At 46.5% G+C, this 26,196-nt stretch overlaps 1 protein-coding gene across 1 annotated transcript in view; it reads left to right on the top strand.

Moving 5' to 3' along the window:
• COL6A1 (collagen type VI alpha 1 chain) overlaps positions 1-26,196 on the top strand; it is a 422,434-nt gene that overhangs the window by 387,720 nt on the left and 8,518 nt on the right. The window contains 4 exon segments of the mRNA XM_030210386.1: positions 1,767-1,876; positions 2,990-3,176; positions 4,338-4,512; positions 6,686-6,715. Of these exon segments, the coding sequence (XP_030066246.1) occupies positions 1,767-1,876; positions 2,990-3,176; positions 4,338-4,512; positions 6,686-6,715 (502 nt within the window).

A 26,196-nucleotide genomic window follows, 5' to 3' on the forward strand; every position in this document is an offset into this window, starting at 1 on the left:
TTAGGAAATTTGAGCAGTCTCTTATGTCTCCTGACCTGGTTCTCCAGATACTCTAAACGGTGGTGTGTATAATTCTTATCCTTTACAGAGACTGACTCCAAATTCTCCACAGCCTTAACTTTAGTTTCCAAGATTTCCAGCATTGAGGACTTTGAGGCATTTCTCTGTACTTAAACCTGGACTGCCTCTGAAATAACCTTAATATCTTTAACATTTTCCATTATTAAAGGTTGTAGTGAGGAATGTATGTTATGTGTAATATCTCACAGTGACTCCAAGGTCACAATGACTGGTTTTACAGAAACCTGGGTCTTAAAACAGAGAGTGAGCTGGTTTTTCACATAGGATACAGTACTCACTGCCTCTGTAGAAAGAATCTGAGCAGCAGACTTCAGAAATAAATCTTCCCCAGGTACAGCAACTGAAAACACTGTAGGCAGTCTGTCTCTCATTCACCCTCTGCTCCTACTCATGGGTGTCAGGTGTAGACTTCACAACAGCCACACCACTTCCTGGTTGCAGCGAAGCCACATGATTGACAGGGCTCAATGAAGCCCCGTCCAAACTGCTGGCTGACATCATCGCGGCGGTCCCTACAGTAGGGGAGGAAGTCATCGGGGGTCTAGCAGAGACTCTGAACTGTTGGGAATTCCCTTCCCTCCTCTCTTACCCATCAGCACAATGGGCGAGGACTTGACTAGAGTCCGTAGCACTACCAAAGCTCAGAGTGAGTGTAGGTGTGTCCACACTCTAAGATGCCATCTAGTATCCAGGATCATTATTATTATTAATTTATATTCTTGTTTTATTATTATTCTTAGATCACATCAGTGTTGTTCAAAGTACTTAAGTGAAGAACACATTAAAAAACACATTAAAAAAATTTTACTTAAGTGAAAGTAAAAAGTTATTGCCTAATATAATAGTTTTTGAGTAAAAAGTAAAAGTACTGCAACTACAATGAATGCAACTATTGTTAACATTCTTATACCAATAACTTTACTGCTCTATAATTCAATTCACTTTGCTTTTAGTAAAACTAAAATTTTGGAAAATGACTGTCACTTATGCAAGTGTGCTTGTGAGACATTAATCCAGCACAGCTGAAAAGGTGTTCAATAACTACACTAGAAGGAAGTGGAGTGTTCAGTATGATAAAAAAAAAAGTTCCATCAAATCAGGCCAGGTTGCAATAATACTGATATCTTCTGATTGGGTCTGCAGGTATTGATCAAGGGAATCTCTGTCTGAGGGGTCCTTTTACTAAGCCGTGGTAAAAACTGGCCTGCGGTAGTGTAGGTGCGTGTATTGGGCATGCGCTGGGCCAGTTTTTACCGAGTCTACCAAAAAAATGGTTTTTTTTTAATGGGATGGGAAAAGGGTCTGCATTAAAAATGAAACTTGCGCATGCCCAAAAACTGGCCTAAGCCTTTAATACCACCCATTCATCTAGCAGTAAACACTCACATGCTACATGCGCAGTGACCGGTTGGCATGCGTCAAGTGCCGATTACCACCGGAACCAGTGCACATAGGAAATAATTCATCCAGGCATTATGGGCGCACACCAAATCTGAAGTTACCACCAGGAGGGCACGCTAGTCTGGCAGTAGTCTCATTTTGCTGAAATCCAAGTAGATTAAATCTAGTGCTTGTCATTTTATCTGTAGTCACCCAGGTTAAACCTTTTTGAATGTTCATAGAAAGTGAGCAGGAGAAAAGTTAAGTGATTTTCAATCTATTTTTAACAAATTATTATTTTGCAGTTTGATGCTGGAGAGTCCAAGGTGGGAGTTGTCCAGTACAGTCATGGAAATACCCAGGAAACAGTGGCTATGGGTGACCCCAACATTCAGTCCATTGGGCAGCTAAAAGAGTAAGTGTGTGCTGCTGGCACTGACTAGGAGGATGGATGATCCTATGCAAAGGTGAAAAGTGTGTCCAGTATCACAGGGCTATTCCACAGACATGAGTTACAAATGTTCAAAGAATCTTAAATACTACTATTATTTGTCTGAATGGATGTTTCTCTCTATATAAAACGCACCTCCAACGTTCTAATGAAGCCTCCAAAAGTTCAAACGTTCTAAATGTGTGGTTGTGTAGATCGCTTTTTCTCCATGAGTGTCTGCCCTGCCCTCGCGTCACAACGTGATGACATCGAGGGCGGAGCACTGACACTCAGCGAATCGCATCGCTCACCCGTTGCTAAGCGACAAAACGTGAGAGTCAGAATGGAACTGAGTGAGTCTATTGTCCGCTGCTGCTAGGGTGCCCAAGGCCCGCCATGCCATTGTCCCAGGATGCCATGGGGGACTCTCCTCTCAGTCGTACCCCAATCCCCGTGCCAGCCTTTTTCAAGGACGCAGAGTGCAGCTTCTCACGGAAACGGCAAGGGCGCCCTCTCTGCTATACTCTGCCTCCCCGCCCACCAGACAAGAGTGTCCCACCCATCAGTCGCATATTCCACATCGCTGCCAGTCTTGGTCACACTCGCACCCAGACTCACTCTCTCTCTGTCACACACACACACTCGCACATTCACTCTCTCTCTCTCACAATCACTCTCACATACACTCTCTCACATACACACTCCGAGGAAAACCTTGCTAGTGCCCGTTTCATTTGTGTCAGAAACGGGCCTTTTTTACTAGTAGTCTATAATATTTAGAAACTAATGTTGATGGTTTTATTTTGCAGGCTGGTTAAGAAACAAATCCCTAATTTAAAATTTATCAAGAATATTTTGTGATATAAATAATTTGGAGTTTTGATGAGTTAAAATATCATTTATGGCGAGAACTATTCAAATTTGTCTACAAAGTAGTATTTTTCTTGTCAAGCCTTATGTCTTCTGGATGTGAAAATATGAAGGATGGCTGGTTGCTGGGTTGACTTACTCTATAGCTGATTAGCATGTGATTTGGGTGGTAGGTTATGTGTGTGTGTGTGTGTTTAAAGTAAACCTTATTTTCTTTTTTACATATAGGGCTGTGAAGAATCTGGGCTGGATTGCTGGTGGAACTTGGACTGGGGAAGCTCTACTCTTTACAAAGGACAATCTCCTCAAGCGTTTCACCTCAAATAAGAGAGTGGCCCTGGTTCTCACAGATGGACGGTCAGACACAGCTAGAGACCCTACTCCTCTCTCTTCACTCTGTGAGATCAATACTCAGGTAAGAGAAATTTGTTGCAGATATCTTTTTTTTTGCCTCAGACTATGGGGTCCTTTTACTAAGGTGCGCTGAAAAATGGCTTGTGGTAGTGTAGGTGTGGGCTTTGGGCGCGCGCCAATCTATTTTTCAGCGCGCCTGTGAAAAAGGTCTTTTTTTTCACGAAAATGGACGTGCGGCAAAATCAAAATTGCCGCGCGTCCATTTTGGGTCTGAGACCTTACCGCCAGCCATTGACCTAGCGGTAAAGAATCTGGGTGGTAATGGCCTGCGTACATCCGTTACGCGCGTCCAAAAATAAAAAATATTTTTCAGACGTGCATATCGGACTCATGCCAAAAATGAAATTACCGCAAGAGCCACACTGTAGTCAGACAGTAACTCCATTTTGGCGTGCGTTGGGCACGCATAGACACTTACGCGGCTTAGTAAAAGAGCCCCTATGATCCTAATTTTACATAAACCATAGAGATAGGAATTGAGCTTGATACATGCTCAATTCCAGTGGTATTTTAGTAAAGGATCTGCTGATGAAGAGCTTTTTAAAATTATCTGCAGAAGTGCACATATATTTGTTGGCACTTGCAGTGGGAGCTTCCATTTTACAAATATACAAGCGGGAAAAATCAATAGATGAAACTTGGCAACTTACACAGGTAAGTGGTATTTCACAACTTAAATTTGTGTTTGCACTTACATGTGCATGCCAGCCAGTTTACAAACATAAATCTGCAAATGCTACTAATTAATTACTGAAGCCAAAATTTTCATTTATTCAGTTTGGAGGGGGAATAAACAGTGGGGGATTAAGGAGGATACCTTTCTTAATCCCTTCTGAATAGACCCAAAATGAGCACTTATTGAAAACATAAATGTGCAAGAGAACAGCTCAAGTTCTGTATGTGTAGTCCCTTTATGAAATAGGGAATACATGTATAGCTTTTTGTCCTGCCAAGGCCATGCCTAAACCTCACCCTACCATGCCTGTTGGCGATTTCTATGTATTATGGACATCCACGTGTAAATCGATCCGTTTCTAAAATTGTCATTTACATAAATGCCAGAATTTACACATGGAAACTGCAAATAAGGCTTTTAAAATAACCTTCTATATCTCTCGATCCTAAGGGTTGTCTTTAATATAAATATACTTCTTTCTTGCAGGTCCTGTCCCTTGGTGTGGGTGACATCTTTAGTTTACCTCCAAATCCAGAGCAGCTAGATGCCATTGCCTGTGGGGGCACACAATATGAACCGGGTCTTTCTTTGCAGAAGGAAAATTATGCAGAACTTCTGGAAGATTCCTTCCTAGAGAATGTCACTTCTTATATCTGCAAAGGTAACTATCATATCTTCAGGGCTACTGAAGAGCTGAAACTAGATAGAAATCCTGGGCTTTTAATGAAATAGGAATTATCAGGGAGAGAGATTATCATCATCAAATGTTTTATCTGATTTGCCATATTACTTTAACAGTGCTTTAACTAAAACTAGTCGGGCTAATATTCAGCTGGCACAGTCACCAGCTTAAGTTAAATGCGAACATTGGTGCCTAATTCACATATTAGGCACTGCTATCCATTTAGGTAGTGGAGCTGAATATAAGGATTGACTGAGGACTGTGCCAGCACTGCTATTTGTTAGGGCTAAACTAAACAGATAATTACAACCCTAAGTAGATAATTTATCAACGTAGGCTATTGTTAAGTCATGTTATTAACAGATCTTAACGGTAGCCTACATTGATAACTTTCCCCCTTAGCAGCTAAATATCACTACTAAATGGATAATTGTTTGGGCTACCTCCACCCTGTCCCTCACCAGGTCTACTTTTATATGGTTAATAATGGCCATTTAACAGTTTAAAAGGCCTAATATATCCATATAACCAGCCTGAGTTTAAGTCAGTTACCTCAGCTTTAACTCTCATGTAGTACTGCCATGCTCCAAGACAAAAAACACAACTGGTACATCTATGCCATTTAGCCATGTCTTGGCCTATACATGTCAAAGCTGATGCCTTCTCTCCTACCTCCATTACTGTGTCATATCCTAAGAGATAAATACCATAGCTGGTACAGTCACATTCCTCTTCTATGTCCCCACATATAAGGCAATGTGAGGGCTGGTTATCTAAATTGTGTTATAAATAAACTGCCTTTATTTTTGTTTTACTTGAATTATATAGTCATTGTTTTAATAATTGTTGTAAAACAATGTATACCTTTTTGGGAAAGATAGTAATTAAGTTTGATAAATAAATATATATATAAAATAAAGAAATAGTACATTTGGAGGGGCATAATCAAAAGGGGCGCCCAAGTTTTCCTGAGGACATCCTCGCAGGACGTCCTGGTAAAGAGGCGGGGAAACCCGTATTATCGAAACAAGATGGGCATCCAAATTGCGAAATTTAGGGCGACCTTAGAGATGGTCGTCCCCGATTTTCGGCGATAATGGAAACCAAGGACGCCCATCTCAGAAACGACCAAATGCAAGCCCTTTGGTCATGGGAGGAGCCAGCAGTCATAGTGCACTGGTCCCCCTGACATGCCAAGACACCAACCGGGCACCCTAGGGGGCACTGCAGTGGACTTCAGAAATTGCTCCCAGTGCATAGCTCCCATACCTTGTGTGCGGAGCCCCCCCAAACTCACTACCCACAACTGTACACCACTACCATAGCCCTTACGGGTGAAGGGGGGCATCTACATACACATATGAGTTTATCTTGGGCAGACTAGATGGACCGTGCAGGTCTTTTTCTGCCGTCATCTACTATGTTACTATGTACTATGTTACATGTGGGTACAGTGGGTTTCTGGTGGGTTTTGAAGGGCTCACATTTACCACCACAAGTGTAAGAGGTAGGGGGGATGGGCCTGGATCCACCTGCCTGAAGTGCACTGCACCCACTAAAACTGCTCCAGGGACCTGCATACTACTGTGATGGAGCTGGGTATGACATTTGAGGCTGGCATAGAGGCTGGCAAAAATATTTTTTAAAGGGTTTTTTTTTAGGGTGGGAGGGGGTTAGTGACCACTGGGGGAGTAAGGGGAGGTCATCCCCGATTCCCTCCGGTGGTCATCTGGTCAGTTTGGGCACCTTTTTGAGGCTTGGTTGTAACAAAAAAAGGACCAAGTAAAGTCGGCCAAGTGCTCATCAGGGACGCCCTTCTTTTTTCCATTATCGGTCGAGGACACCCATGTGTAAGGCATGCCCCAGTCCCGCCTTCGCTGCGCTTCCGACATGCCCCCATGAACTTTGGTCATCCCTGCGATGGAAAGCAGTTGAGGATGCCCAAAATGAGCTTTTGATTATGCCGATTTGGGCGACCCTGAGAGAAGGACGCCCATCTCCCGATTTGTGTTGAAAGATGGGCGCCCTTCTCTTTTGAAAATAACCCTGTTGGTATACTTTGGTAAATTATTGTGTTGTGTGTAAACCTAATCAAGCAGCAGTTGTAGCTCTCACATTACTTCATAGCATCATTATTTATGGTTTCTTATAGATAAAAAATGTCCAGATTACACCTGTCCAAGTAAGTATCTTCTATCTTACCTTCTTTTCTGCAGTAATTAAAATGATTGTATAACAGAAAGTGTTCAGTTGAGAAAGAAACTGCCGTAATACTGGAATATAGCAAAATAGGGGGTTATTTTAAAAGCATCTCCACGTGTGAATAGCAGCTATTACATGTATAGATTAGCTACACATGCAGATAGTGATTTTAGAAAGCTTCTATTTAAACATGGAGATCCTCAGCATGTGCAGGTTTTAAGGGGGTGTGATTTGGGCAGGCACACATATGTATATTCATTTTACAAGGGGAATACATATGTAGACCTAAAAGTTTGCATATCAGCTTTTACAATTGTCCTGAGGGTATCAGTCTGAAGGGGCAAACGCACAAGCTGAAGGAGTTCCCTCCCCCCCCCCCCCCCCCCATCTACACACCTTCCCCCAACAAAGAAACGAGTTTATCCTGAACCACTTGCACTCCCCGACATCAGCATCAGACTCCTCCCCCCATCCCCAACAAAGGCATGAGCCTTCTCCTGAATAAGACTCCCACTGCCACCCCAACCCTTTTTCAGTTCTTACTAGGGGCCTCCCTGATGTTTAATGGACAGCAGGAGCAAGCCCCAGTCAATCCTGCCTTTTCTAGCACTGGGATCAAAATTGTGCTGGCTGACCCCTAGCAGCAGTACCACTAAACTACTGCTAGGAGTTGTTTGATGCCATTTTGAACCAGGTGCCAGGAAGGGCGGGAGCAACAGGGGATTGCTCCTGTCTCCCACTAGATATCAGGCAGACCAGAGCTGTAGCGAGGGGAGCTGACACCCGGGGCGGGTCGCCGCTGCGCACCCCCCCCCCCCCCCCCCCGGGTGCAGCACGGCGCACCCTCCTCCCGCTGGAGCGCACCCCCCCCCCCCCCCGGAGCGCATACCTGCGGCGAGGGACAGGCGGGAGGGCCGATCCGCCCCGACTGCACGTTGCTGGGGTGTGTCGGCTCCGGCTCTCTGTCCCAGAACAGGAAATAACCTGTTCCGGGGCAGAGAGGGCAGTGTACCGGCGCGGAGCTGACACCCCCCAGCGGCGTGCACCCGGGGCGGACCGCCCCCCCGCCCCCCCTTCCTGCGCCACTGAGGCAGACTCTAAGTAAGATCTGGGGGCATGTAAGGGGAGGTGGTCTTTGTAAATGGGAGACATATGTCTTTATCCAGGGGATGTGGGAATGGGGAAAGATTGATGCAGTAGGAATCAATAATTTTAAGAGGCTACAGTCATGGAAACAGGGAAAAAAGAATGTTCTTTTTCTCCATATGAGGCTTTTTAAAATTGCTTCTCCCTCTGGGCATGTTAGTAGATACTCTTGCACATCATTATAGTATTTTACAATGAGTTATGTGTTTGGCAGAGCCTTTTGTAAAGTACTGGGAAAATTGTGCATGTGCTGACCAGTTTCCATCTTAATATTTTATGTAAAATTGAACATATAGGATATCATCCCTAAGTTTCAGGAGTTAAATGGACAAATTATTTAGTAAGGGAACCTTTGACAGTCAATGACAGTTTGTAGATAGGACATGTTGTGAGCAACTAAAGGATCTTTTTTTTGTGGTTTTGTTTAGTTTTGCATGGTCCTCTGGATTTTCATTTCAATCAGAACTTGTCCCTGTATTTGCTACTGTTTTGGTTTTTTTCTTCAGTTTTCATTTTCCTCACTCTCCATCCCAGTGTTTCACAGTTCCCAATAGAAGACAGCTCTTCTGCTGAACATTTATAGAGCTGATGAGCAATGGTTAGCCTATGAATCTTCTGAAATTTTAGAGCAACATTTTGGTAAGGATGTACCAATTGGAACTGAGATGTCCAGGTCAGGTCACCTCAAGTTCCACCAGTATTTTAGATCAGGATCATTTGATGTAGAACCTTTTCTAAAATACATGGAGAAATGGCATCCATTTTAGGACCATAAATGTCTAAAATTCCCTTAACATCCAGCTAGACCAGTCCAAACCAGTGGATTATATCCCCCCAACCAGCAGATGGAGGTAGAGAAAAGACAAATTCTGGTGATATCACCATTATAAAAGAGGGCTGACAGTGCTGCTGGTTAGAATTTTTTGTTCAGGTCCAACTCTCAAGACTCAGGCTATAGCCAGGGGTTCCTGTGGTTGAGTCCAGGGGCCACTTGTACTCCCAGGATAAGCCCACAGGCACCCCCCACCCCCCAGTTGAGTTGGAGGTGCAGTATTTTAGATTTTGCTCTCCATTCTGCTCTGAGTCCTTTCCCACAATTTAGACCAGAAGGCCTTGTGAGGCTGCCTACCCCTCCCTACCAGAACCTCTTCAGAGCAAGTGAAAAAAAATAAGAATGATCTGTGAAGCAGGCAGTCTTAGTGAGGCTATCTGCCTCATAAAGTTTATTGGAGAAAAAAAGCAACATGTTTAGTAGAGGAGGTTATTGAGCATGAAAAAGGATAGCCACAGCACTGATCCTGGCATGGTTTGGGTCGATCACCACCAGAAGAGGTCCAGGTGAGTGGGCATTGAGGGATGGTCAGCACAGGCAAAATGCCAAAGCACTGCAGTAGTTGTGGCAATCAGTGGCTCTCCTTAGCCTCTGGCTCTTCCTGCCCTGATTGTGGTAAAGGGGCTGTCCGTGGCATCATTGGAGTGTGCCAAAAAGGATTTGGAGTCAGTGGCAGGTTGGGATACTAGTTTACCCTTCCTTCACCTATTTTAGGCCCTGTTCCTGCGGATGTGCAATTTTTGGTAGGAACAGTGGCTATCTTATATGCAAGCCAGTTGTTTTCTACTTTCGGGGGGGGGGGGGGGGGGGGGGGGGCTGACTGACATGATTCAGAGTCCAGGGAATTCCAAGGATGTATCCTTGTCTCCCTTCCTCCTGAACACATCCTATGGGAGCCCAGGGCTGGATTTTGGACCTCAGCTGGCAGTAGCCATTCCAGAGGGGGTATGTGGGCCCTGACAAGCTGATAGAGACCAGATTTTTCTGCCTATGTTTCCATGGGGGGGGGGGAGTTCACTCCCACAGCAATACCCTTGGGACCCCTGCATCTCCTCATGCACCCTAGGGGAGACAATTTGGGGCTGTACAAAGAGCCAGCCCAGTTCCTGGTCCTCTCCTCCCATGCTTTCCAGGATCGGCAGATGAGGTTCTTGACCATCCCCCTCTCCAGGATCTCCAGGACACTCAGATTCCTTAAAGTCTGGGGAGAAATCCCTGGGGGAGGATGCACAGTCTCTGGTGATTTACCTTTTTTTGGCACAAAGAGCTCCCTGCTCTGACTGACTAGGTTGCAGTGGCCCTGCAAATTTTAGAGGCACCCTGGGAGAGCCAGCAGGGGGAGACCCCATTCTTTAAGGTTATCAGAAGCCCACAAATGCCTTCCCACTCTACAAAACCCTATCAGAGATGGTCCTCAAAGAGAAGCCCTTTGGTTGGTCCTGTATGGGTTCAAGTTCATGGGGAGGCTGTACCTGCTTCCCAGAGCAGTCAGAGGCTTTATTTACCCTGCCCAATGTTGACACCCTGAATACAGCTGAGACCAAGAAGACAATGATTCCAGTGGAGGACTGCTTTGCCCTCAAGGACTTCCCTGACAGGAAGGTGGAAAAGCACCTAAAGCACCTTTTCAGGATTATGATTGCCATGTGTGGGGGCTATGTGGCCAGGGCTGTAGTCTGCTGGGTGCACTTCTGAATTTCCCAGGTGTTCACCCAGCTGGAGTCAGGGATGGCATTTTTGGTGGAGGAGTGGCCTAGTGGTTAGGGTGGTGGACTTTGGTCCTGGGGAACTGAGTTCAATTCCCACTTCAGGCATAGGCAGCTCCTTGTGACTCTGGGCAAGTCACTTAACCCTCCATTGCCCCATATAAGCCGCATTGAGCCTGCCATGAGTGGGAAAGCGCAGGGTACAAATGTAACAAAAAAAAAACCTGAGCTTGATGGTGCTCAAACTCTCCATTGATTACAATGAGAACCTGATGGTGGCCCTGGCTCAGGCATTGTACAGCAGACTTTGTCTCAAAGACATGCTTTAGCAAGTTCCCTTCAAGTGCTGGTTGCTGTTTGGTGAGGAGCTGTAGAACTGGTGAAGGATCTTGGGGAGGTGATGCCCCGGCATTTTTCTGAAGACAAACCTTTGACAGTGATGAGATCATGAGGTGGCAGGAGTCATACTCACAACTGGGGTCATTTTCACTCCTCCAGGAGGTCAGCTCCAAGAGAAGAGATTCACCCATTATGATGTATAGCAGGTACAATTTAACAGAAAACTTAAATTGTTGTTAACAACATACTAATAGTAAAATGAACAAATGTATGACAAATACCAGTCAGTGAGGTAAACTTGGAAACGTCAAATTGAAACCTAGTAATGGGACTAACATGATACAGTATCAAAAATATACACATTTAACAGCACTATAGAAAAATCATATAACAGAAATATGATAAATGTTAGAAAAATACAAGTGATACCATAATAGACAGTATGAAAGAACATTCAAATAACATAGATTTGATACCATGTCAACCTATTATCAATGAAATAACAGAACATTCAAATAATGTAGATATGATGCTAATGCTGTTCATACAATACAATGACAAATCTTATTATGTAGCAGAGGGGGCAAGTGCAGTTGAGATATGTAAATGGGGACAAGATAGGTAGTACAAAGTCATTGGGATAAATAGATGGATGGCTAAACCAAAGGCAAATTATATATAAAGTTGAGTAATATATGAGGAACTGGTGTAAGTTACAGAGTGTGCAGCAAGTTAGTTCAGGTGTGGAATGAGTGGATAGTGGGAGAAGAACCAGGCTATCACCTGCTTCCTGAAGAAGAGGTAGAGTTAAACATAGACCCTCTGTAAGTAAGTCCAGAATGTGTGGGCTACTCTTGAGAAGTCTTGCTGGTGGTATCACATTGTGCAGTTTCTTTTGATAAGGGTACTAATAGTGATGTTCCTTGAGAGGACCTTAGAGGTCTCAAAAGTGTGTAGAGGGGTAACTTATTCTTTAAGTGTTCTGGCCAATTTTTGTCTGAGGACCTTGAAAATCAAACAGAGTTTTAATTTAGCTAGTAGCCAGTGTAATGTTTTTCTGGGAAGTGTGTAATCAAAGCTATGGGTAGATTTGGTTCAGTGGATATGAGTAGCTGCATATCATTGGTACAGACATAGAATTTTTTTGTGCTTTGACCAAAGCAGCTCAGCTAAAGGTTTGAGGTAGATATTAAATAAAATGTGCAAAGGTGAAGATGTGCAGTTGCTGAATAACTGATTGTTGCCCATCTGACAGATAGGATTTGAACTATGTAAATACTGTGCCACTGATACTTGTTCCTGCTAGCCTTGTAAGCATATTATGTTCCACGGTGTCGAAGGCTGCTGAGAAATTGAGCAACACTAGTATCGAGGCAGATTCCTTTTCACAGTTTCTGTGAAGAGTATTTTATTTATTTATTTATTGCATTTGTATCCCACATTTTCCCACCTATTTGCAGGCTCAATGTGGCTTACAGAGTTTGTTATGACATAGTCATTCCATGATATCAGATACACTTAGTACTGTATAGAGATTAAGTAAGGGAAGAGAGAAGGAAGGTGTTAGGCAGGATAGTATGAAGGTGGACTTTAATAATTGGAAGGATTGGTGAGGTAGTTTTGTGAGGCTATGGGTTCTCTTTGTAGGCCTTGTTGAAGAGATGAGTCTTCAAAGATTTGCGGAAGTTGGTTATTTCATCAATAGCTTTCAGGGTTGTAGGTAATGCATTCCATAGCTGCGTGCTCATGTAAGAGAAGGTGGTGGCATGTATCAGCTTGTATTTTAGTCCTTTACAGCTGGGGAAGTGCAGATTGAGAAATTTGCGGGATGATCTTATGGCGTTTCTGGGAGGCAAGTCCACGAGGTTTAGCATGTAGATTGGGGCGTCTGCGTGAATGATTTTGTGTACAATCGTGCAGATCTTGAACGCAATGCGTTCCTTGAGTGGGAGCCAGTGGAGTTTCTCTTAGGGGGTTTGCACTTTCATATTTGGTTTTTCCAAATATGAGTCTGGTGGCGGTATTTTGGGCTGTTTGGAGTTTTTTGATAGTTTGTTCTTTGCAGCCAGCGTACAGTGCGTTGCAGTAGTCCAGATGACTTATTACCATTGACTGTACTAGGGAACAGAATACGTATCTCGGGGAAGAATGGTTTTACTCTTTTGAGTTTCCACATGGAGTGGAACATCTTTTTCGTTGTGTTCTTCACATGAGCATCGAGTGTGAGGTTTCGGTCGATGGTAACTCCAAGAATTTTCAGATTTTGTGCAGTGGGGAGAGAGCAGTATGGTGTGGTTATGGTGGAGTAGTTGTTTTTGTTGTGTTGTGAGGTGAGTACAAGACATTGTGTTTTTTCTGCATTGAGTTTTAGCTGGAATGCATCCACCCAGGAGTGCATGATTTGGAGGCTTTGGTTGATCTCGTTGGTGATTTCATTTAGATCGTGTTTGAACGGGATGTAAATCGTGACATCATCTGCGTATATGTAGGGATTAAGGTCTTGTTTGGCTAAAGGTATCATCATTAGGTTGAAGAGAGTTAGTGATAGGGGGGATCCTTGGGGAACTCCACATTCAGGTATCCATGGGGGTGATATGTCCACGTTCGTTGTTACTTGGTATGATCTTGTGGTCAGGAATCCTTTGAACCATTTGAGAACTGTACCTCCTACTCCGAAGTATTCTAGTATATGTAGTAGTATTCCATGATTAACCATGTCGAAGGCGCTGGACATGTCGAATTGTAGGAGGAGTATGTTGCTACCAGTTGCAATTGATTGTTTGAATGAGTTCATTGTGGATACTAGTACAGTTTCGGTGCTGTGATTTGTCCGAAATCCTGATTGAGATTCATGTAGAATTGAGTATCAGGAAGCAACACAAGAACTATCTTCAATCTATACCCAGATCTGAAGCCAGATTGACATGGGTCTAGCCAGTTACTTTCATTTAGCCAGTCACTGAGTTGAATGCATACTGTTTGCCAAACCCATCTCAGATGCCTTTATGATGTCCCCCTGCAGTTCACCTCTCCAGTGCCAGGTGGTAAAAGAAAGAGAATTTACTGCACCTGCTTCAGCTAGGTCAGTGAACCCCCTCCCCCCAAGCGAAGTTTAAGGATGCTATTCCATCTATTTCATGGTGCCCAAGAAAGGGGACTCATTACAGCTCATCTTAGATCTCAAGGGGCTCAATGCTACACTTTATGTTCTGAGGTTCTTCATGGAGACTCTGCATTTCATGATAGCCTCGGTGTGGACAAGGGAGTTCCTGATGTGTCTAGACTTCACCGAAGTGTACTTTCACATTTCAGTCTACCCAGAGCACAGGTGGGTTTTTTCATTTCTTGGTGCTGGGAAGGTACTTTCAGTTTCAGGCACCCATTCAGGTTGGACACACACCCAGTAACTTTTTCAATGTGATGTGGTAGTTGCCCTCTTTCTCTACAGAGAGAGGATCCAAGTTCAGATGACTGGCTAATCTGAGCCAACACTGAGGAGAAATCCCACTCTGCTGTTGCTGGGAGATTTCAATTTGCCGGATGTAGATTGGAAAGTTCCATCTGCGGAATCGGAAAGAAGTAGAGAGATCGTGGATGCTTTTCAAAGTGCTCTGCTCAGACAAATGGTGATGGAACCCACGAGGGAGGGAGCGACGCTGGATCTGGTGCTCACAAATTGGGATAGTGTGTCAAATATCCGAGTGGGTGCCCACCTGGGCAACAGTGACCATCAAACAGTTTGGTTTGATATGACAGCTGAAGTGGAGGGCGGCCACTCAAAACTCTGACTTTAGTAAATTGGGGGAATACCTGACGAAGGAGCTGATGGGCTGGGAGGGCGAACAAGAAGTGGAAGGACAGTGGTCCAGGCTGAAAGAAGCTATAAATATGGCCACAAACCTTTATGTAAGGAGAGTAAATAAAAGCAAGAGAAAAAGGAAACCGATATGGTTCTCCAAGCAAGTGGCTGAGAAAATAAAGGCTAAAGAGTTGGCGTTCCTGAAATACAAAAAAAACTCAAGAAGAGGAACATGGAGAGGAATACCGGATGAAACTGAAAGAAGACAAGAGAGAAATACGTCTGGTGAAAGTGCAAGCGCAAGAACAAATGGCTAGAAAGGTAAGGAGGGGTGACAAAAATTTCTTCAGGTATATTAGTGAAAGAAGGAAGACTAAAAAGGGAATTGTGAGACTGAAAGATGCTGCAAACCGCTATGTAAATTGCTATGTAAACTTGAAAATCTAAAGGTGGACAAAGCTGTGGAACCGGACGGGATCCACCCCAGGATACTGAGGGCGCTCAGAGAGGTTCTGGCAGGTCCTCTTAAAGATTTGTTTAATAAATTCTTGGAGACGGGAGAGGTTCCGTGGGATTGGAGAACGGCGGATGTAGTCCCTCTTCACAAAAGTGGTGATATGGAAGAAGCTGGAAACTACAGGCCAGTAAGCCTCACTTCGGTTATTGGAAAAGTAATGGAAGCGATGCTGAAGGAAAGGATAGTGAATTTCCTGGAAGCCAATAAGTTGCAAGATTCGAGACAACATGGTTTTACCAAAGGTAAATCGTGCCAAACGAATCTCATTAAATTCTTTGACTGGGTGACCGGAGAATTGAATCAGGGACGTGCTATAGACGTAATCTACTTAGATTTCAGCAAAGCTTTTGACACAGTTCCCCACAGGAGGCTCTTCAATAAACTTGACAGGCTGAAGATAGGACCCGATGTGGTGAACTGGATTAGGAACTAGTTGATGGACAGACGCCAGAGGGTGGTGGTTAATGGAATTCACTCGGAGGAGGGAAAGGTGAGTAGTGGAGTGCCTCAGGGATCGGTGCTGGGGCTGATTCTGTTCAATATATTTGTGAGTGACATTGCCGAAGGGTTAGAAAGTAAAGTTTGCTTTTTTGCAGATGATACTAAGATTTGTAACAGAGTGGACACCTGGGAGGGAGTGGAAAACATGAAAAAGGATCTGCGGAAGCTAGAAGAATGATCTAAGGTTTGGCAATTAAAATTCAATGCGAAGAAATGCAAAGTGATGCACTTAGGGAGTAGAAATCCACGGGAGACGTATGTGTTAGGTGGTGAGAGTCTGATATGTACAGACGGGGAGAGGGATCTTGGGATGATAGTATCTGAGGATCTGAAGGTGAGGAAACAGTGTGACAAGGCGGTGACCGTAGCTAGAAGGTTGCTAGGCTGTATAGAGAGAGGTGTGACCAGCAGAAGAAAAGAGGTTTTAATGCCCCTGTATAAGTCGTTGGTGAGGCCCCACCTGGAGTATTGTGTTCAGTTTTGGAGGCCGTATCTTGCTAAGGATGTAAAAAGAATTGAAGCGGTGCAAAGAAAAGCTACGAGAATGGTATGGGATTTGCGTTACAAGACGTATGAAGAGAGACTTGCGGACCTGAACATGTATACCCTGGAGGAAAGGAGAAACAGGGGTGATATGATAAAGACGGTCAAATATTTGAAAGGTATTAATCTGCAAATGAACTTTTTCCGGAGATGGGAAGGCGGTAGAACTAGAGGACATGAAATGAGATTAAAGGGGGGCAGACTCAAGAAAAATGTCAGGAAGTATTTTTTCACGGAGAGAGTTGTGGATACTTGGAGAACTCTTTTATTGATAAAACGGATAACAAGAATAATAACAGTGGTATCAAAAAATTACATCACAAGAGTATCAACATATGTACATATATATATATACCACCCAATCCCTCCCCTCCCCCCACCCAAATAAAACCCTAACCCCACCAAACAAATTATTTATGGTGGTTTTAACCTTATGTGTTTCCACCACCGAGCAGCAGCACCAACCCCCACCCTCACCCGTCCCACCTTTCCACCTCCTGGACTGCCCTAACCACATCCCAACTAACCCGCTCCACAGACCTATATTCCTGGTGCAGGGAGACCCTGCAACACGCCATCCAGAGGTGGAACATGATGACAACCGAGATTAGGAACCCTGTTACTGACTCTAACTGCCCATGACCTTGCATCCTCCCATACACCCAGTCAGCATAGGTATACTGCCGAAAGGAAGGTATATTCAATAAGGAGGCCACCTGGGCAGCTACTGCCACGGAAAAAGGACAGAACCTCAAAAAATGGTCCATTGTTTCTTCCCGTCCTACGCATTCCCCCCTCGGACAGTCCCGCTCCTGTGCTTTCCTGTACTTAAGATTGCCTCGTACATACAGCTTCCCATGAAAGGACAGCCATGCGATGTCCCTGTACTTCTGAGGGATCCGTTCTGATGTTATCAACTGCAAGCCCTGCCGGACAACAGGCCCAGGAGCTTCCCTGAGTGCCAACTGTGCTGCAAACCTCTGCGCACGCACCCTCTCCATCCACACCCCCCCCCCCCCTTTTCCCTCCTTTAATTTCCTCTGCCAGAATCCCCCACAACCTTACTAACTTTGTCATGGTCCTATAGTAACTCACACCTCTGGGGCCCCCTCCCTTAAGGCCACCACCCTCCCCCCACCCAACCAAGGAATCCAAAATCTTCCCCACCACTGGAGAATGCTGGACGCCCACCCCGGGGGGTCACTACCCACTGCTCATCCCAAATTAAATTGGAGGAAAATCGAGCTAAAGAAAAGCACCGGATTAACCATCCCTACTCCCCCTTCCTTCCTAGTCAGGTATGTGATGTTCCGTTTTACAGGGTTCAGCCGATTACCCCACAACATCTGAAAAAACACGCTGTAAAGCGCAGTGTAACATTTTTCAGGCAATAAACAAATGTAACTAAGAAACAAAAAAAACAGCACTATGTGGGATTTAATCAGCTGAACCCGGTCCATCATCTGCATCTTCCAACCCTTCCACCTTTCTACCCTTACCCTGGCTTCCTGAATTTTCTGCTCCCAATTCCTTAAGGCATAATCCCCCAACCCAAAGTGAAACCCCATCACCCGCAACTCCTTCCCTGTGTGTGGGAATGCTCCCCCTAATTCAAAACCCAACCCTGCCGGTCCTACCCACAAACTGTTACTTTTCCCGTGATTTACCTGTGACCCACTTGCCTGTGAATATTGTACAATCATTCCCTTTAACTGTTCCCCTGCCTCCCTATCCGCTACCCACACCGTGACATCATCCGCATACGCTACCACCCGTAAATCCTTCCCTGTGCTCACCTCCACCCCCCGAAGTCCCGCTTCCCCACCCTGCTCCAAACGCCTGATAAATGGATCAATTGTAAATACATATAGCAAGGGACACCCCTGCCGAACCCCAGCCGTCACCTCAAACCCCTTGCCTTTCCATCTGTTTACCAGAGGAAAGCACTGAACCTTAGTGTACAACACCTGGATTTGTGCCACCCATCCCCTTGGAAAACCATAGTGGAGTAAAACTTCCCATAGGAATTCCAACTGGACCCTGTCAAAAGCTTTTTCCTGATCCAGGGCGACCATCTACCTCCCCTCTCCATCTACCCGGCTATGCTCAAAGCCCTCCCGAACCCATGCTGCTGCCTCAAGTACCCCCCTTCCTGGCACCCCGCAACCTTGCGAGGGAGCCAACACCTCCCCCGCCATCTGCCTCATTCTTTTTAAAAGCATATGGGCAAAGACTTTGCGGTCACTGTTTAACAGTGCTATGGGCCTCCAGTTTGTCAAGAGCCCTGGATCTTTCCCTTTACTGAGGAGAGTTAAAGCTGCCTTTCCCAGGGATTCTGGCAAAGAACCCTGTTGCTGTGCCACCTCCCAAATATCTAACAAAATCGGAGCTATCAAGTTTTGAACTTCTGGTGAAACTCCGCCGGGAACCCATCCGGCCCCAGCGCGGTCTTTCTCCTCAAGGCCCCTATGGCCTCTTCTACCTCCTGCAAGGTCCATGGTTGTTCTAGGAACTGAAGATAGGCCCCCCTTTTCCCCACCCCCGGAGTGTCCTTGATATATGTCCCCATTCTATCCTTATCTAAATGCCTATCTGAAAAAAAATCCTCAAAGTGCTCTCCCACCACCCTCAGAATCCCTTCCCTTGAATCCCTCACCACTCCTGTTACGTCCTGCAGACTACTCACCATCCTTCGCTCCCTTCTCTCTTTGCAGCATTCAAAGGGATCTGGGCTCACCAACTTCCCGAAATCCCTCTCGTACTTCAGCGAAGAATACCTATTGTACTGCACCTTTTCTAACTCTGCTTGTAGGGTGTCAATGTCCTCCCTTCTCCCTCTCTGAGAGATCAAATAGTCTCTCTGTTTTTTAATCGCCACCCCAGCCGGGTCATCTCCCTTCCCTTCCTTCTGGCTTGCTGTATGAAGAAAAACCTGGTGCGCCGTTTTACCACCTCCCACCATTCCCCTGGCGAGGAGAAGAGACCTTGGATCGATATTTGATCTTCAATAAATTCTTGATACTCTTTATGTACCGTTTCCTCCTCTAACCATCTCAGGATGAGTCTCCAGAGACCCCATCCCGGCCTGTGAGCCCTTAGCCCTCCAACTGCTATCAATACTAACTTGTGGTCAGAAAATTCCACCTCCACCAAACGGGGCCCCTGCCCACAAACCCCCTTCCGTACTAAGAACCTATCTATCCTACTCCTGCAAACCACCCTAGTAAATGTAAACCCTTCCCTGTCCGCTAAGTGTTCTATATGCACATCCACCAATCCCGCTCCCTTCATGATACCCCCCAACCGTACCCCATCATATCTTACCTGTGCCGCCTTCCCCCCACTATCCTGCTTCCGCAAGATCGTACTAAAATCTCCCCCCCCCCCCCCCCCCCCCATACCACCTGCTGAGACGTGTACAAATATGGCTTAATTTTCCCAAACAACAAATTTTCCCTCTTTTACTCTGCGGCCCATAAATGTTAACTGTCCGTACCGCCACCCCGTGTAACAATGCATCTACCACCAAACACCTCCCTATGCCTAATTCTACCACCCTCTGTATTACTACCCTATGTGTTTTGAAAAGAATACCAACTCCCCCATATCTTTCCCCTGCTAATCCCCAAATGGAGGGCCCCAATCTCCAGGCCCGCTGTGCACGCCTGACTGCATCCATCGTCTGCAGCCTTGTTTCTTGCAGCAAAAAACAATCTGCAGCGATCTTTGAGAGGCCATCAAAGGCCACTACTTGCGCCCTCTGGGAGGCAACACTTGCCACATTTAGCGTGGCGAAGAACAACAGAATCCCTGCCATTATTCAAGGTTATGGCTCCTCTGTACCACCCCGTCCTGGACCTCTTCCCTCCGTCCCAACCCATACTCCGCCGCCTGCCCCCCATCGTCCGTTTCCATTTCTTCCTCTGCCTAATCTCGAACTCCAAATTCAAATTCCCCTCCCCCCTCCCCCTTTCCTTTCTTCCTCCCCTTCTTCTTCTTCACCTCCCCCCCTCCCCTTTCCTCTGCAACCCTTTGAACCCCCCCTCCCCTTCTCCCTGCATCCCCTCCACCTCCCTTTCCTCTACTTCCTCTACAGCCTCCCCTTCCTCCCCCTGCTCTTGTTCCTGGAAACCCTCGCTCCTGTCCGATGTCCGTGTCCCCCTATCTTCCTTACCCTCCCCACCCCTTCTCCACTTCCTCCCCCTCTTCCCTCCTAACAACCCCCTTCATTCCGAATCCTCCCCCGTTCTTCTTCCCCCTCCCCTCCCCCTTAGGCTCTCCCTCTAATCTCCTTTTACCCCCACCCTCCTCCTGCTGCCCTCCCCCTCCCTTCCTCTTTCTTCTACCTCCTCCCCCCTCTCTTCCACTTCTAAACCTTGAAACCAATTCCCTACCTCTAGCCCTTGGACTACCTCCCTCCCCAAACAGACCTATTTCCCTCCCCCCTTCCCCTGTGCTCCCCTCTGCCTTTTGGAGACCCGCACCCATCCCCCTTCTTCCTCCTCATCCTGCCCCTTCCCTCCCTCCTGTGCTCCCTCTCTCCCTCTATCTCCTACTTCTCCCCCTCTCCCCTCCTTCCCACCTCCCTTACTCAGTACCTCTGCGCCCTGATTCTGATTCTGGCAACCCTCCCCTCTTCTCCTGAGCCGAAATACTTCCCTCTCCTCCATTATGGAAAGCCTCCGGACAATCCCTAAACGCATGCCCCAAACCCCCACAAAGATTACATCATGTGGAGGCACAATTCTCTGTGGCATGGTCCTTGCTACCACATTTGGCACACTGCAGTACCAGGCAGCACATTTAAAACACTGTCGTGGCTGCCCCTTATAGAAACACAGGATACGGTCCCTTCCTATAAATGCTGCCGAGGGGATATGCTGGACCACCTGCCCTACTTGCTTAAGCCTGACCAAAGCCCCCCACCCCCTGCCCATACTCTACTGGGGTCTGGGAGTTTCGCCAGTGGGGTTCGTAATTCCGCGTATCGCTGGAGCCAGAATGCTAGGTCCACCCCCGAAATGGACTCATTTCTAACTAGCAGGGTCACCTGCACCAGGTCAGGTCTGCTAATGGGCACAACCTTATAATTTCTCCACTCCCCCCTCCCCCGTACCCCTTCATACTTTTCCCAGAAGACCTCCATTCCTCTTTGCGTGAAAAAACTCACATCATATTCAGGGATATTGACTGGATGGATACACGCATAGAGGTCTTCTGGGATAAAGCCCAACCCCAATACCAATCTCAAAACTACCTCTCTGGATGGCATTGCCCCCTCCCCCACCCATCTAATTTGTACCACGTTTTGTCTCCTTGGCACCTGCCCCCAGCCTCTCCCCCCCTCCCAAAACCCCTCCCCAGGCACATTACCCGAGAATCCCCCCCTTTCCCTCTCCCTCCTTCTCCCGTAACTGCCGCAAAGGATTTACCCCCTCGCTCCCACTTCCCTTTCCCTGCATTTATATCCCTCTGCTCTGCAGAGATTCCTAAACCTTCCTTTTGCACAACATTATTCATCAACAAAACCTTCCTCTGCACATCCAGCCCTACCCCTTCCCCAGAGTTCTCCTTATCTGTTACAAAAGTCTCATTGTCCATCTGTGCCAAGGCTGAAGAAGTAGTGGTCTGCTGCTTCTGCCAAATGTCCTGCACCTCCTCCTGACTCTCTGTACTCTGGAAGAAGGCAGGTCACGCGCGTGGCTCAAACCAGGCTTTAAACCAGCTCCTCCTTTCTCTGCTTCATGATTGGACTGATACTCCTGTCCCTCTTTCTCTCCAAGGCACAAGTCCTCAGGTTCCAGCGGCACCATTGCACTGCCTCCTTGATGAGAAAAAAATGGTTTTTCCAATCAAGCTCACTGCAGGCACCTGAGTCAGCCTTTCTGAGTTCTGTCTCCCTATGAGCTCTGCATTGTCAGGTTCCTCTGTCCTCTCCTTTTTCCTTTCCACAGGTAAGCTGCCCTCCTCACTCTCAGCTTCTGCCACAATATGTTTGGAAAACAGACTGTACTCTGAGTCTCCTTTCTCAGTTTCCATGATATGAAAGGATTTAACTGATGCTTTTTTTTCCCGTTTCTTTTCTCCCTGGTTGTGGAGCAGACTCTAAGGAGCCATCAGCTTCCAGCTCACAACCCTTGTTTCTGGAACCTTCCTGCTCTGTGAGTACTCCAGACTGACTTGCCAAGTCTGTCATGAATTGTATAGTTCTCTGTTGACTGCTGGTCCCTGGTACCTCTTCTCTTACTGGCTGGTGTTTCACCAGCTCTGCTGAGGCAAATCCTTCAGACTGCTTGCACTGTGCAGCTGCCATTCTCTCCCTGTTTAAATAAAGTTCTCTCAAGGGATTGTCTCTGCCTTTTTTTTTTTGCTACCAACAATTTCTCCTTCTTCTGGATCAGTACCTCCAAACGCCCTTCCTCCTTCTGGTACGACCTCCTGTGCTCTACTGGGGCCAGCTTGCTCATGGATTTTGCCATCTTTAATCTCTTCCCCTGTTCTGCTAGCTCTTTTTCCAGGGCCTTAATCTTCTTCACTCGCTCCACCACTCCTCTCCCTGGATTCTCCGGATCCCAGCTCACCCCTTGTGCGTCCTCCTCTTCCTCCTCCTCCTCCATCCATTCTGCCTCTTCTTCTAACTGGCCTGGGACTGGCTGCAATTCACTGCCCAGCTCCATAGCTTCCTCTTTTGCCTGCCTCTTAGGCTGCGGCTTGGAGGCCTTCCCCGGCTGTCTCCCCCGTTCCTTGTCTGCACACCCACCTTCCTGGGACCTGTGTGACATGTTAGGGGTTCTGCCGTCATCTGCACTCGCTCTGGGCATCCTCCGGTCCACAGGGCTCCTCTCTCTCCTCCCCGGAGCAGGGCTGGGCTGGGAGCTGCTCCTCCGGGTCATCTGGTGTTTGGGCCCGGTAGGCCCCATAGCCTGGGGTTTGCCTGAGGAATGCTCCCCAGGAACCCCTCTCCGTGCTGGGGAAGGGGCCAGGCCTAGCTCCCCCTCCTGGAACCGATAGAGCCTCTGGCAGCACTTCCTCCTCTGTCAGAGTCTGGTCTGCAACTGAGCTGGAATGCCCTCCCGCGGGAGGTGGTGCAGATGAAAACGGTAACGGAATTCAAACATGCGTGGGATAAACATGAAGGAATCCTGTTCAGAAGAAATGGATCCTCAGAAGCTTAGCTGAGATTGGGTGGCAGAGCCAGTGGTGGGAGGTGGGGCTGGTGGTTGAGAGGCGGGGCTAGTGCTGGGCAGACTTCTTCGGTCTGTGCCCTGAAAATGGCAGATACAAATCAAGGTAAGGTATACACAAAAAGTAGCACATATGAGTTTATCTTGTTGGGCAGACTGGATGGACCGTGCAGGTCTTTTTCTGCCGTCATCTACTATGTTACTATTCAGCTCATTTTCGAACGTGATCACCGGCCATCTTCTGACACAAATCGGGAGATGGCCGGCGATCTCCTGAACCCGGCGAAAGCCGATTTTGGCCGGGTTCAACTGCTTTCCGTTGCGGAGCCGGCGAAACATCAAGGGGGCGTGTCAGTAGGGTAGTGAAGGCAGGACGGGGGTGGGACAGGGGTGGGACAGGGGCGTGCTCATGAGATGGCTGGCTTCGCCCGATAATGGAAAAAAAAGCCAGGCTTGATGAGCATTTCGCCGGCTTTACTTGGTCCCTTTTTTTCATGACCAAGCTTCAAAAAGGAGCCCAAATGACCACTGGAGGGAATCAGGGATGACCTCCCCTTACTCCCCTAGTGGTCACCAACCCCCTCTCACCCAAAAAATAACTTTTTTGCCAGCCTCTATGCCAGCCTCAAATGTCATACCCAGCTCCCTGATAGCAGTATGCAAGTCCCTGGAGCAGTTTTTAGTGGATGCAGTGCACTTCAGACAGGTGGACCCAGGCCCACCCCCCCCCCCCCCCCCATCTGTTACACTTGTGGTGGTAAGTGGGAGCCCTCCAAAACCCACTGTACCCACATGTAGGTGCCCCCCTTCACCCCTTAGGGCTATGGTAATGGTGTAGAGTTGTGGGGAGTGGGTTTTGGGGGGGCTAAACAATCAAGGGAAAGGAGCTATGCACCTGGGAGGTATTTTTTTTAATTTTTAGAAGTGCCCCCTAGGGTGCCCGGTTGGTGTCCTGGCATGTGAGGGGGGCCAGTGCACTACAAATGCTGGCTCCTCCCACAACCAAATGCCTTGGATTTCGCCGGGTTTGAGATCGCCGGCAGTATTTTCCATTATGGCCAAAATCCGATGCCAGCTATCTCAAACCCGGCGAACTCTGACATTTGGCCGGGCCCAATCGTATTAGCGAAGAAAAAGATGGCCGGCCATCTTTTTCGAAAATACGGTTGGCTCCGCCCACTTGTGGCACCGGCCTGGAGATGGCCGCCCATGGAGATGCCCGACGCCGTTCGATTATGCCCCTCCATGTTTCTTCAGAAGGAAAGGTTTTTATTACTTACCAATAACAAGGCAATACGGCAATACAGCAGTTAGGCAAAGTAATTAGAGTAATCGGATAGAGTAATTAGGTAAACTAATTAGATAGTGTAATTAGGCAGAACAATTAGAAAGCAATTAGACAATAGAGCAATTAGACCACAGCTGCAAAGGCTTACGCTCTGTCGATCATCTCGCCCCTCTGACTAGATACAGTAACACAGTGGCTTTATATACACTGGAGTGAGCATCAGTCCCCCTCCCAAACCATACAGTTTGCGACTTCAGCTAATTTCTGTGTTACATCATTGTTTACCTATAATGGTACATGTTATCTGAATGTTATGGAACACGGAACAATATGTATAGAACTCAGCATCTTATAATAAGTCCAAGTTTTCTTTTATAGAAGACTTTAGACGCCATTTCGTTATAGGAATTTTCAAAACATCTCCACTTTCAAACTGTGTAGTCATTCTTGTGTCTGATATAGAAGTAGTGACTCTGCACCAGGGGAGGGGGGATGAGTGCTCCTTAGGGTCAGCACGACCTCAGATACACAGCCTCAGCAAAAGTACAGAGAAATGCAGCTCTGAGCAAAAAGTAAAGTTCGAGCCTTTTAGCTATGCAGTTCATGGGTCACAACTGACCTGTCAGTAGTAAGAAAAGAGCAAATCAATTCAGTCCACATTAAATTTCATCTGCCATTTGGATGCCCAGTCTTCCAAGTTCCTAAAGTCTTCCTGCAGTTTTTCACAGTCCGCAAGTGTTTTAACAACCTTGAATAGTTTTGTGTCATTTGCAAATTTGATCACCTCACTTGTTGTTCCAATTTCTATATCATTTATAAATATGTTAAATAACACTGGTCCCGGTACTGATCCCTGCGGCACTCTTTAAACACGTCTGCCTTTCTTTCACCATTGTTGAAACCTCTGTATTGGAATTCCCTAGAAGAACTGTTTCAATAGTATCGTTCAAGGATACACCACAGTATACCATGAGCTCCTGGGAGACTGTTGACTTTCCTCCCTCCCCCCTCCCCAATTTTAGTTTAAAAGATGCTCTCCCCTTTTTAAAAGTTAGCATCAGCAGCCTGGTTCCATCCCAATTAAGGTGGAGTTCATCCTTTCAGAATAGGCTCCCTCTTTCGCAGGCTCTCTGTTGAAGGGTTCTGTTCTTATCTTTTTCAAGTGACTCTGTGTTGGCACTCACAGTTCTCTTCTTTTTTGCTGAAAGTGGTTTTGGTCTTCCATATGAATGAAGTGGTTTCTTTACTGGCCTTCTCCCAGTTATCAAATACAGTTGCTGAGCATTCTACATAAGATATATGTACATAGAATTTTGCTCAGATATTTTGAAGTCACGCATGAGTTCAGAAAATCAAACCACCTATTTGTGCTATTTCATGGTCAGCACAAAGGGGATGTAGCTTCAGTTGTTCAATGGATCAAGGTGGCCATACAGGTGACCTATATTTTGGCAAATAAAATGGTTCCAAATAGTTTCTGAGCTCACTTGACTAGAGCCCAGGATATTTCCTGGGCACAGTTCATGGCAGTTTTCCCATAGGACAACTCGATTCTCCCTCCATTCTTTTGTGAAGTGTTACAAGCTTGAAGTATGGGCTCGAGGTG

The sequence above is a fragment of the Microcaecilia unicolor genome, chromosome 7 (genome assembly GCF_901765095.1).
Source record: "Microcaecilia unicolor chromosome 7, aMicUni1.1, whole genome shotgun sequence".
Classification (NCBI taxonomy): Eukaryota; Metazoa; Chordata; class Amphibia; order Gymnophiona; family Siphonopidae; genus Microcaecilia; species Microcaecilia unicolor.